This window comes from Mobula birostris, chromosome 2 (genome assembly GCF_030028105.1).
Source record: "Mobula birostris isolate sMobBir1 chromosome 2, sMobBir1.hap1, whole genome shotgun sequence".
Classification (NCBI taxonomy): Eukaryota; Metazoa; Chordata; class Chondrichthyes; order Myliobatiformes; family Myliobatidae; genus Mobula; species Mobula birostris.
Genome location: NC_092371.1, coordinates 27,877,567 through 27,889,566, shown reverse-complemented (window position 1 = coordinate 27,889,566; position 12,000 = coordinate 27,877,567). Strand labels below are relative to the sequence as shown.

The following is a 12,000-nucleotide window of genomic DNA, read 5'->3' as shown; positions in this document are numbered from 1 at the left end:
AGCCTGCTGAGGTCAGACGGGTTGGTGTGGGAATGAGGAGGGGAATTAAAATGGTGGCGATTGTAAGCTCCAGATGGTCCCCACAGGCAGAGCATGGGTGTCTGGAGGAACAGTCACATAGTTTGCTCACTGATGTGCTGGAGGCCATATTGGCAGCACCAAGTGCAACAAAGAGGCCTCCTTTGCATTATGACAACCAGAACTGAGCATTGTGCTAGTGCTGTTCCCCAACAGAGAGCAGGCAACAGAAATGCACCTTGTGGTGACATTTAGCTCTGAGCTTTTTGTTCAAAATTCACAGTTGGAAGTGAAATGTGTTGTGAGCTTCTCTTGCCTTGCTGCTGACCTTTCCTCTTCACTCACCTTTCCATGTGATCTTCCAGCACCTGGTAAATGGTAATCAGGAAGGTTTCATTTTCAAATTGCTCTCTGGTGTAGTCTTTGTAGATTCGGAACTCTGCTGCAGTCACAGCCTCCCCTTCCGGGATTTTCGCGAGATCAAACTTAAACTCTCTGTGATGTCGTCGCTGGTGGAAAACTTCCATGTCGTACTCCACTAGAAACAGGAAGCATAGGAAGATATTCAGTGGACAGATTAATACCAGCTGTAAACCTTCATTACAGAGAATCAAATACATTTAAAAAGGATTTGTATCCATTCAATTTTCACATAGTGTGACCAAGTTTTGTATTGAATGTTTTTTTTTAACTATTTATGATCAGAGCTGAAGAAATTTTCATTTTTGTTTTACCTCAAAGGAGAAATTTATTCAGATTCCGGCATATATTCAGAGACTTTTTCTAAAATACTGCAGGTGCTGCATAAGAGTAAATTAGGGCAATTAGATTGCTGACGAACATTGACAAGATCTAAACAGAAAATTTATTCTTTTTGGCCAAGATCCAAACTGGAGTTAATGGTGAGATAGCACAGTGACTATTTCTGGACCAATAACTTGGGAAATATGATATCAGGTACTATCAGGCTCCAGATAAAGGGATTCAAAGTGTTATGAATCTTGGAATTGAGTTGATGCTTAAATGTAGTCAGTGATACTGGGAGTAAGAGGTGAATGGGTGTGAGTTAGGTCATAAGAACTGCTAGATTAGGGTGTAGAATTATTGCTTTTTCTTGTGTTTTCCTTGTAGTTTAACTTTCTTATGCTTGTTTATAATTTTATATAATTACCTCCAACTGTATGTGGGTAATTGTTCAGTGAATTTTCAATAACTGTAGTATAGCTGATTTCCTAGAAGTTTCTCGGCAGCCTGTGCCACGCTACTACACTTGACTATTTAATAGGTTTCCTCTTATCACTGGAATGTGCTTTTACCTCTGTAGTGAGCTAGCTTTTAGTATAAAGTGACCACAACTTCTTTGTTCTTTTTCTGGAAGTGAGAGGCTTGATGTTTACTCCCTCCACCCAAATTCCTTGTCTGGATAGATTGCTTGTGCAGTTTATACACAATAGATTATAAAAAATTTAAAAAAAGATATTCACTTCTTTAAAGTCCAGGCATACAGGAGGCTAGGAGTCTATCAGTTCTGGAAAAATGTAACTGGAATTTGTCACTATGAATTAAAATTTAACTGAATACTTTATTTCATCTCAAGATCACTGAGAATACCTCAGTAGTCTTACGGTATGACTTGTATCACCAGCAGTTCTTCAGCCCAGTCTCATGTATGCAGCCTGCAGTATGAAATGAAATTGAACAGATGTGCTTGAAGACAGAGAAGTAAGCTGGAATGAGACCAGTAGAGAGAGTGATTTTGGAGTGAACTTGGAGCCAGCTGGCATCTATGTGTTTAAATCTGTTCATTATTAACTTACATTGATTTTAAGGTTTGCAGATATAAATAAGATTCAGAATGAAAGACCTTTTCAATCAAGTACGATATTGGCTATATCTTCACAGAAAAAAGGAACCTAATTTTTTAATAAATGTATTGCTGAAGTCTTATGGAAGGGAGAGAACAACAGCAATTTCTAAAAGTCAGTAGACTAATATCAAACAGGGAACATGTGGAATAATACCTACTCTGAAGGTACTTGAAGTCAGGTAGGGATAAGAGAATACATATGCCTCTTTAGGGAGATTTGACTGGATAGAATGGACTGCAGTGGACTGATGAACAGGAGGTAGGATATGTTAAAGTTGTATAAGACATTACTGAGGCCAAATATGGAGTATTGTGTGCAGTTCTGGGCACCTACCTACAGGAAAGCTTTTATGAAGCTTGAAAAAGTGCAGAGAAAGTTTACATGGATGTTTCCAGAACTTAAGGATCTGAATTACAAGGATAGGTTGAATAGGTTGGGACCTTATTCCTCTGAGTGCAGGGGAATGAGGGGGGACCTTACAGAGGTGTATAAAATTATGAGGGGTATAGACAGGGTGAATGCATGCTTGCTTTCCCCCCTCAGGCCAGGTGAGACTGGAGCTAGAAGTCATAGGTTTAGGGGAAAGCTGAAATATTTATGGAGAATCTGAGTGGAACATCTTCACTTGGAGGGTAGTGCGAATGTGGAATGAGGGGCTAGCAGAACTGGTAGATGCAGGTTCAATTGTAACAGTTAAGAGAAATTTGGATAGGTACATGGATGAGAGAGATATGGAAGGTTATGGTCTGAATGTAGGTAAATATAACTAGGCAGAAAACCAAGTTGGCATGGACTAGATGGGCCAAAGGGCCTATTTCTGTGCTGTAATGCTCCATAACTGTTCGTGCTTTTCTCTTTTCACTGAAATGTGTTTATCACACACTTCGGTACAGTATTTGTTTCTACAGAACTAACAATATAGAACTGCTCACAATGTCGTGAAAAGAATGAAATGCTGTTTCAAAGATGGTTTAATTTTTATCATCTTCCTCGTAATTATTTTGCTGATGTTGGCTGATGTGATCAGAGTTGTCATAAGAATTTATTAGGTTGACTGAAATAATTACGCTTGTTCAACTGTACTCTCCAGTCAATAGATCTTAATATTGTGTCAAAAGCTTTTACTGTATTTCATCACCTTAAGTGGATCACATCATTAATATGAATGGTGAAAAATAAAAAATTATCTGGATGCCAAGTTAAGTTCCACCAGACAGTAAACTTGGCTCCAGTGAAATATCTTATTCTATGATCGACAACATTGGAAGGTTTATAATTATGAATCATTCCTTTTCTGATTGGTGTGGATCATGTTAATGTTATTGCATTTTCCTTTATGGCAAAACACTCTGCCAGTACATTACAAATTGATAAACGTGCTTATATTTTAGCTTTAGGAAGTCCTAATGTACTCTGCAGCTAATAAAGTGTGTTTGAAGAATATTCACCATTTTGTAATACAGCATAAGAAGAATTATGGTATGGGAAACGCGTGACAGCCAGTTTTCACACAGCAAGATCCCACCAACAGCCATTAGAGGTATGACCAGAAATTTGTTTGTTGATGCGGGTTAACCAGTAGAATGGAAAAGTGCTTCTGTTTTTCAAATTGTACCACGGGACTTTTCACCACCTTCGCTGTGAAAGCCACATTTCGCACTGATAATCCTTCCTGAGAACTGGGAAGATGAGAAAGCCGACACCCTTTAGGCTGTTGAGGTGGAGATAAGTGGAGGGTAGAAAGGGAATGTCAGTGAAAGGGTGGAGATCAAGGCAGTTCTGCTGATAGTACAAAACTGTTCCGTGAATCCCAGGAAGAGACAGGCATAACTTGTGTTCATGTGAGTTCCCATGGTTACACCTATGATTTTCCTTGATTAGCCAGGGCATCACAGGGTATGGGGCGAAAGCAGGGGCTGGGAATGACTGGAAGAATTGGATCAGCCCATGATTGAATGGCGGAGCAGATTCGATGGATCGAATGGCCTACTTCTGCTCCTTTATCTTATGGTCTTATGACTTACATAGACCACAGAACATCGAACAGTACAATACAGGAACAGGCCTTTCAGCCCGCTATATTGTGCCAAACCAATTAAATTAGTAATCAAATGGCCAACTAAGCTAATCCCTTCTGTCTACACAATGTCCGTATCCTTCTATTTTCCTCTCATTCATGCGCCTACCTAAACTTCTTAAAAGTCTCTAATGTTTCTGCCTCTACTGCCACCCCAGGCCATGCATTCCAGGCACCCACCACACTCTGCGTAAAAAAAAAGCTTACCCCTTACTTCTCCTCTGAAATTATCTCCTTTCACCTTATGTATGTCTTTTGGTATTAGACAGTTCAACTCTGGGGATAAAAGATACTGTCCACCTACTTGATCTATACCTTTCATAATCTTAGAAAGCTCTATCAGACCTTCCCTCAGCTTCTGCCGCTTCAGAAAAAACAACCCAAGTTTGTCCAAACTCTCATTATTGCACATGTTTTCTAATCCAGGCTGCATCCTGGTAAACCTTTTCTACACCCTCTCCAAAGCCTTGACATTCTTTCTATAATGGGGTGACCGGAACAGTATGCAATATGCCAGAAGTTAACTAACTAGAGTTTTGTAAGGTTGTAACATAACTTTCTGACTTTTGAACTCACTGCCTCCACTAATAAAGGCAAGCATGCCTTATGCCTCCTTAACCACCCTATCAATCTGTGTACCACCTGCAGGAAGCTATGATTTGGGAAAGTAGAAAGAAATAAATAGTTTTCAAGGTGATCAGGTAAATGAGAGTGGTTGGTGGTGAGGGACTGGTTAGACCTCTGCTTTAGAAAGGAGTGGAGGGTCCTCAGATTCCGATACCCACAATAAGATCCCACCACTATGCTCAATGTTTCTTCTTCTCCCTTTCCTCATTCTGGATGAACAGTGAGGCATGAGGCTTTGCAGCTTCATGCCTCACTGTACAACTCCCATCAGCAACTGAATTGCGTCTGAACTTGGAGGGAACGGGGAGTGTAGCAGTTATTACACTTTATGTAATAGGAGTTACATATAGGCTAGACCAGCGAAGGATAGCAGATTTTTCTCTGTTGATCGATAATAGTGAACCAGATTAGGTTTCATGGCATTCCAGCAGTTTCGAGGTCACTAGTACTCATGCTGGCATTTTATTGCTGATTTATTGAAGTACTTTATATGGTGTTGTGGCCATATGTGTTTCCAACTTGTTTCTATGAATGAATGGTCCTTGCAAATTGAGCTGCCCAAGCTGTGTCTGTAGTGTATTTAATATTACTTTTTTTTCCATAAGATGTATTTCAGATACTGTACATATATATCATATAGTCATGTTTGTGGCAAATCTCCACATAATATTTATCTGAGGTATACACTTACAGAAAGGAGAGGAAAGGAAGAACAATTAAAAGAAGAACACAATGTACAAAGTAGGGAGTGGTCTTTTTTTAAACAAAATATTCATTGATTTGTGAGAATAAAATCAGGCCTATGAGGTGGTTTTGTACTTAAACCATTTTTTCCAGTATGAATAAAATTGTTCCAACTTATGATTAACAGATGCTGTTATCTTCTCCATTTTGTAAATGTCTATTGTAATTTCCATCAATACATTTAAAGTTGGGCTCTCCTGTGATAACCATTTCCTGGTAAGGGTCTTTTTACCAGCTACCAGCAGTATATTCATTAAATATTTATCTCTTTTCAACCATTCTTGAAGTTATATGCCCAAATATATATGGTCTTACTCTCTAAGGGTATTTCACATTTAAAGATGTTTTGAAAGGCATTATGTATCCCACTCCAATAGTCTTTAGAAAAGCATATAATTCAGACAACTGTAGTAGAACAATTTCAAGCGTGTATAAGAGTTTGTCAAACCTTAAAACACATTCGACTTCATACATTAAAACAAAATGGGAGGAAGAAGAGGGATAATTATATCTGAGGAAGACTGGACAGTAATATGGAGGTATCAATGAAAGTGTACCAGTTCACAGAAATGGAGGGAGTTCGGGTGGAAAAATTTGATAAGATATTTTATTACACCCTCTCAGAAATCCCATTATGATAGTAACCCCCCTGCTTGCTGGAGAAATTGTGGAAGTCAAAATGCAAACCATTATCATATTTTCTGGGAATGCCCCGTTATCAAAGACTATTGGAATGGGATGCATAATGCCCTACAAGACATCTTTAAATGTATTTAATATTTCAATGATTTTTGAGTAATATTGCAATATATTGTTGATGAGGCATTCTTTGCATGTTTACATAATTCAATATGTGTTATATGTAAGAAGTATGTGAATGGCATATGTCATCATGCCACCACATCATATGTGAGCATCACACTAAGAAAAAATAAGTGCATGAGTATCCCTGGGCTCCTGTGTTTTTCTTTTGATTAGTTTCTAGAGTTACAAAACATAACAGTGGCAATGAGGTAGTTTTAAACCAAACCTGACACAACTATGTACGTGTTGAAGTGCAGACAAACATTTGAATTTTAAAAAAGTGCAGCACATTTTTTTGGAAGTGGGAGGGAGAAATGCTTTAGTTTATTAAAAAAGGCAATAAATGGACAAAATTCACAGGTTCATTAACAGATGATAATAATAATAAACTTCAAAAAAACAAATGGCTGGCTACATCAGAAAAACAGACGTATTTAATTGCACAACAGATAACTGGATGATGCATACTGAACAAATGGAGCAGTATTTCGAAGCAAATGAAATAGCCAATGAAAAGCAAGTGCCAGTATTACTGAGTGCATTGGGTGGAAAAGCGTACTTAGAACTTTAACTGCTCCAACCAAACCAGCCACGATGAGTTTTGCTGATACCATGAATGTAATGCAGGAACATTTAGAATCAAACCGTTGTTGATTGCAGAATGCTTTAGGTTTCATAAACAGAATCAAAAGGAAGGTGAGTCCATTTCAGCTCATGTGGCTGAATTGAAGAGATTGTCAGTTCAGTGATGGGTTTAATGATGTACTGAGAAATTGTTCAGTTTATAGAATCTTACTAAAAAGCATTCAAAAACGGCTTCTAAATGAAACACAACCTACATTTAAAAGAACAATTGAAATAGCTGTATCAAAGGAAACAGAAGAGAGAGATGCAATTGAGCTGCAGGTTAGGTATGAAAGTGAGTGTGACCAAAATTTCAACGTCTAAACAGAAACCTGTCTGGCTGAATAAATTGTGTTACTGCTGTGGGATAAGCTCACACACACCAGACCAATGCAGGTTTAAGTGTGAAACCTGCAGAAAATGCAATAAAAGTTGACACATACAAAGGGCATGTCGGGCAGACAAAAACAAATGGACTGCACAGGGAAGAGATGAAGATAGAAAGTCAAGTTATAGTTTTAAAAAGAGCACTAATCTGTATGCGGTTGATGAAAAATCTGATAATGATGAGAGTGACGCAGGACAGGGTACTTTTGAGATTTACAGTGTCAAAACTAATAATAGATAAATGATATGGCTTACACAAGAAGAAAATGGCAAATTAATTAAAATGCATTTAGACACTGGCTTGGCTGTCTCAGTCATTCCATAAAATGAGTTTGAACGACATTTCAAAGAAACTGAACTGAAACCTGCAAATATCCAACTAAGAATTTATACTGAAGAAGAGATAACTCCTGTGGGAATGACATTTGGAACAGTGAAATAAAACAACCAACAAGCCACATTGGGCTTGTATGTGATAAAAACAGGAGGGCCAGCATTATGGAGCCATGATTGGCTGAGACAACTACAACTTGATCGGCGATCCATTCACCATTGTCATATCACATCCCCTGCAATGGAGTCAACTGAAAGTGAATTAAGAAAGGTACTGGATGATGTCACAGCAGTGTTCAAGGATGGCATTGGAAAACTTAAACATATGAAATGTCAAATAATGTTAAATGAAAATGTGACACCCAATTTTTCCAGTCTGTCTAGTTCCTTATACCATCTGTGATAAAGCAGTCAGAGAGCTAGATCGCATGGAGGCTGAAGGGATTCCTTCCAAGGTTGAGTGGAGCCCGTAGGCAACACCAGTGGTCCCAGTAGCCAAGTAGAATGGGTCTGTTAGGATCTGTGGTGATCTTAAGGTCACAATCAACCTAGTACTGGAAGTAGATCAATATCCTCTGCCCAGCATAAACAATATCCTTGCAAATCTTTTTGCGGGGAAACACTTCAGTAAAGTGGATTTAGCTGAGGCCTACTCACAGATGAAGATGGAAGAAGAGCCAAAAGTCTCACACTCACAAAGGAATTTATTGCCAAAATAGGCTTACTTTTGGAGTAGCATCTGCACCTGCACTCTGGCAGCAAGTTTTGGACCAGGTGCCGCAAGGCTACCCAGGCACTCAGTGTTACCGAGATGACATTGTTACCCTTGAAGATAACAAGGGATATCTCTAAAATCTCAAGACAGTGTTAAAAGGTTAGAAGATTATGGACTCAGAACATGATGTGACAAGTGTGAATTCTTTAAAGCAAGCATCACATACTGTGGTCACACCATTGATGCACAAGTATTACATAAGTGTGCCGAGAAACTTCAAGTAGTGCTTGATGCCCCGAGGCTAAAGAGCGTGTCAGAGTTGTGTTTTTTTTAGGATTTGCCCATCACTGTAACATGTTCCTGCCTAACCTGGCTACCGTGCTCCACTCCTTGAACTCATTACTACAGATTGGGAAGAAATAACAATGGATAAAATAATGTGAGGTGGCTTTCCATAAGGCAAAGGAAATAGTGGTGTCAGACACTGTACGCACACATTAGGAAGATGAACTCACAAAAAGCATCCTGTCCATATGGGGTATCTGGCCAAGTTCTAAAGACCTGTGCCAATCAACTGAGTGGATTGTATTTAACCTCTTGCTGTGGCAGTCTGAGGTAGCCACCACCTGCTTCAAGCAGGCTTCAATTATCATCAGCGTCATTATACGCCAGGTTATATGATTATGGTCTTTGACTATAAGTGTCCTTGGCAAATTTTTCTATTGAAATGGTTTGGTTTGACATTGCTTTCTTATGGGCAGTGTCTTTACAAGATGAGCGACCCCAGCCATTATCTATACTCTTCAGAGATTGCCTGCCTGGCATTAGCGGCCGCATAACCAGGACTTGTGACATGCACCAGCTACTCATATGACCATCCATGGGTTTATGTGACCCTGACTAGAGGGCTAAATGGGTGCTACACCTTGCCCAAGGGTGACCTGCAGGCTAGTGGAGGGAAAGAGTGCCTTACACTTCCTTTGGTTGAGATTCACCTCTACCCCACCACTCATAGTTTTAAATTATACCAGTGCACAAGAAGAACATGATAACCTGCCTCAATGACTATTGTCCAGTAGCACTTACATCCACTATGATGAAGTGTTTTGAGAGGTTGGTGATAAAATACATCAACTCCTACCTGAGGAGCGACTTGGACCCACGTCAATTTGCTTACAGGTCCACAGCAGATGCCAGCTCATTGGTCCTTCACTCAACCCTGCAACATCTGGACTGCAGAGTTACCCACATCAGGATGTTCTTTATCTGTTACAGCTCAGCATTCAATGCTATCATTCCCTTAAAACTACTCAATAAGCTTCAAGCCCTTGGCCTCAATACTACCTTGTGCAATTGGATCTTCGATTTCCCCAGTCAGTTCGGATTGGCAGCAACATCTCCTCCACAATCTCCATCAGTGCAGGGGCACCACAGGACTCTGTGCTTAGCCCCAGCTCTACTCACTTTACACTTACAGTATGACTGTGTGGCTAAGCACAACCCCAATGTCATATTCAAGTTTGCAGACAACACCAGTGTCATTGGCTGAATCAAAGGTGGCAATGAATCAGCATTTAGGAAGGAATTGAAAATCTGGCTGAGCGGTGCCCCAACAACAACCTTGTGCTCAATGTCAGCAAGACCAAGGAGCTGATTATTGACTTCAGGAGGAGGAAACCAGAGGTCCGTGAGTCAGAGCTCGTTGAAAGATCAGAGGTGGAGAGGGCCAGCATCTTTAAATTCCTTGGTGTTATCATTTCAGAGGGCCTGTCCTCGACCCAGCACATAAGTGCCATTACAAAGAAAGCACGGCAGTGCCTCCGTTACTGTAGGAGTTTGTGACGATCTGGCGTGACATCTGACTAACTTTTATAACAGTATATTGACTGGTTGCATCACAGTCTGGTATGGAAACACCAGTACCCTTGGATGGAAAAGAAGTGGATATGGTGCAGTCCATCACGGGTAAAGCCATCTCCACCACTGAGCATATCTACACAGAGCACTGTCGCAGGAAAGCAGAATCCAACATTAGGAACCCCCACCACCCAGGTCGTGCTCTCTTCTCCAGGCTGCCGCCAGAGAGAAGGTACAGGGAGCCTCAAGACTCCCACCTCCAGGTTCAGAAACAGTTATTATCCTCAAACATCAAGCTCTTGAACCAGAGGGGATAACTTCACGCAACTTGTGTCACGGTCCGGATCGGGGTCCCTTTAAATTTACGTTGTTTATGTTATGATCCAGACCGTTGATTCCTTGTTTTCCCGTGTCCCTCGACTTTGGTGATTAGAGGCAATTAATGCTTGGCTGAACCGGTAGTTTATAGTCTCCAGCTTTCAGCTGTTCGGTGCAGGAGCGTTTGCAAAGTCATCAAAGGCACGGTGTGCTGATGTCATCTGGCCGGAGCAAGCCTAGTCTCTGCCGAAGCGAGTGCCGGTAATTCGCCCTTCCTCACCGGAGCAACCCTGTCTAGTTACCTCGCCAAAGCGAGCCTGCAAAGGTTCCTCACCGAGGTGGGTCCGTCACTTAACCCGCCGGAGGGAATCAAGAACCGCTGTCTACTGTTCCCGGGCCGAGTCGAGAGCTCACCACTACCTGGAGGCTCCAAGTCAAGTCCTGGCTCCGGCGGCATTCTAGCACCAAGTCAAGTCCTGGCCCTGGCGGCATTCAAGCACCAAGTCAAGTCCTGGTCCTGGCGGCTTCCCAGTTCTGAGTCAAGTCCTGGCCCTGGCGGTCTGTGATTCCTGTCCTATCCCCTTGTCTGAATCCCTTCTGTGCCCCTCTCGCCTCTAGCTTTCGTCTGCAGCCCCCGCCTGCACTTCAGTCTAGTTCCATCACTGGAGCTAGATAGGTACTGTCTGGTGTTCATTCGTGTTGGTCTTGTCTTGTCTTGTCCTTGCCTCCATGGGGTAAGTCCACCGTCTTGCCGTTGCCCTGTGGGGAGTCATGTCTTGTCCTGTCCTCGCCTCTGTGGGGTAAGTCAAGCCGTCTTGCCGCTGCCCCGCGGGGAGTCATGTCTTGTCTTGTCGTGTCCTCGCCTCCGTGGGGTAGGTCAGACGGTCTTGCCGTTGTCCCGCAGAGAGTCATGAGTCTCGGCCCTGTGTCCTGTACCCAAGGAGGGGCCCCGACTCTGTGTTCTGTGTATGTGTCCATGGTTCCATGTACCTGCTCTCCTGAGACCGAGGCTCTGCGTTCCCATGTTCCTCATCTCCCTAGCCCATGTCATGTCCTTGCCTGGTTCTGGGGTCCGAGCCCAAGGCAAGACTCAAGTACTGGGTCCCTGCCCAGTCTCGGGCTCGGAGTCCATACCCTAGCCTCTTCATGTCTCCTCTAGTTCTGGGAGCCGATTCCGAGTCCTAGCCCAGACCCTTGGTCCCAGCCTGGTCGTAGTCCTGAGTCCTTGTCCAGTTCGCTATTTCCTGCTCCTGTCTTGTTCTCCTGGTATCGAACAATAAACTAAATCTAAGTAGCCTCACAAGATGTGTCTTGCATTTAGGTCCACCCTTGCTCCCAATACCCCCGCCATTGTGGCAACTTGACTCACCCCAGCACTGAACCGTTTCCACAACCTATGGGCTCACTTTCAAGGACTCTTCATCTCATCATGTTTTTGCTTATTTATTTATTTATTTATTTATCTATTTATCTATCTATCTATTTATTTATTTATTTATCTATCTATCTATCTATTTATTTATCTATCTATCTATCTATCTATCTATCTATCTATCTATCTATCTATCTATCTATTTATTTATTATTTCTTTCTTTTTGTATTTGTACAGTTTTTTGCAATTGGTTGA

At 41.6% G+C, this 12,000-nt stretch overlaps 1 protein-coding gene across 1 annotated transcript in view; it reads right to left on the bottom strand.

Moving 5' to 3' along the window:
- The window catches only part of bmp7b (bone morphogenetic protein 7b), a 148,891-nt gene that overhangs the window by 44,079 nt on the left and 92,812 nt on the right, over positions 1–12,000 (bottom strand). The window contains exon 2 of the mRNA XM_072239080.1: positions 364–556. Coding sequence (XP_072095181.1) covers positions 364–556 — 193 coding nt within the window. The remainder of the gene's footprint in view (positions 1–363; positions 557–12,000) is intronic.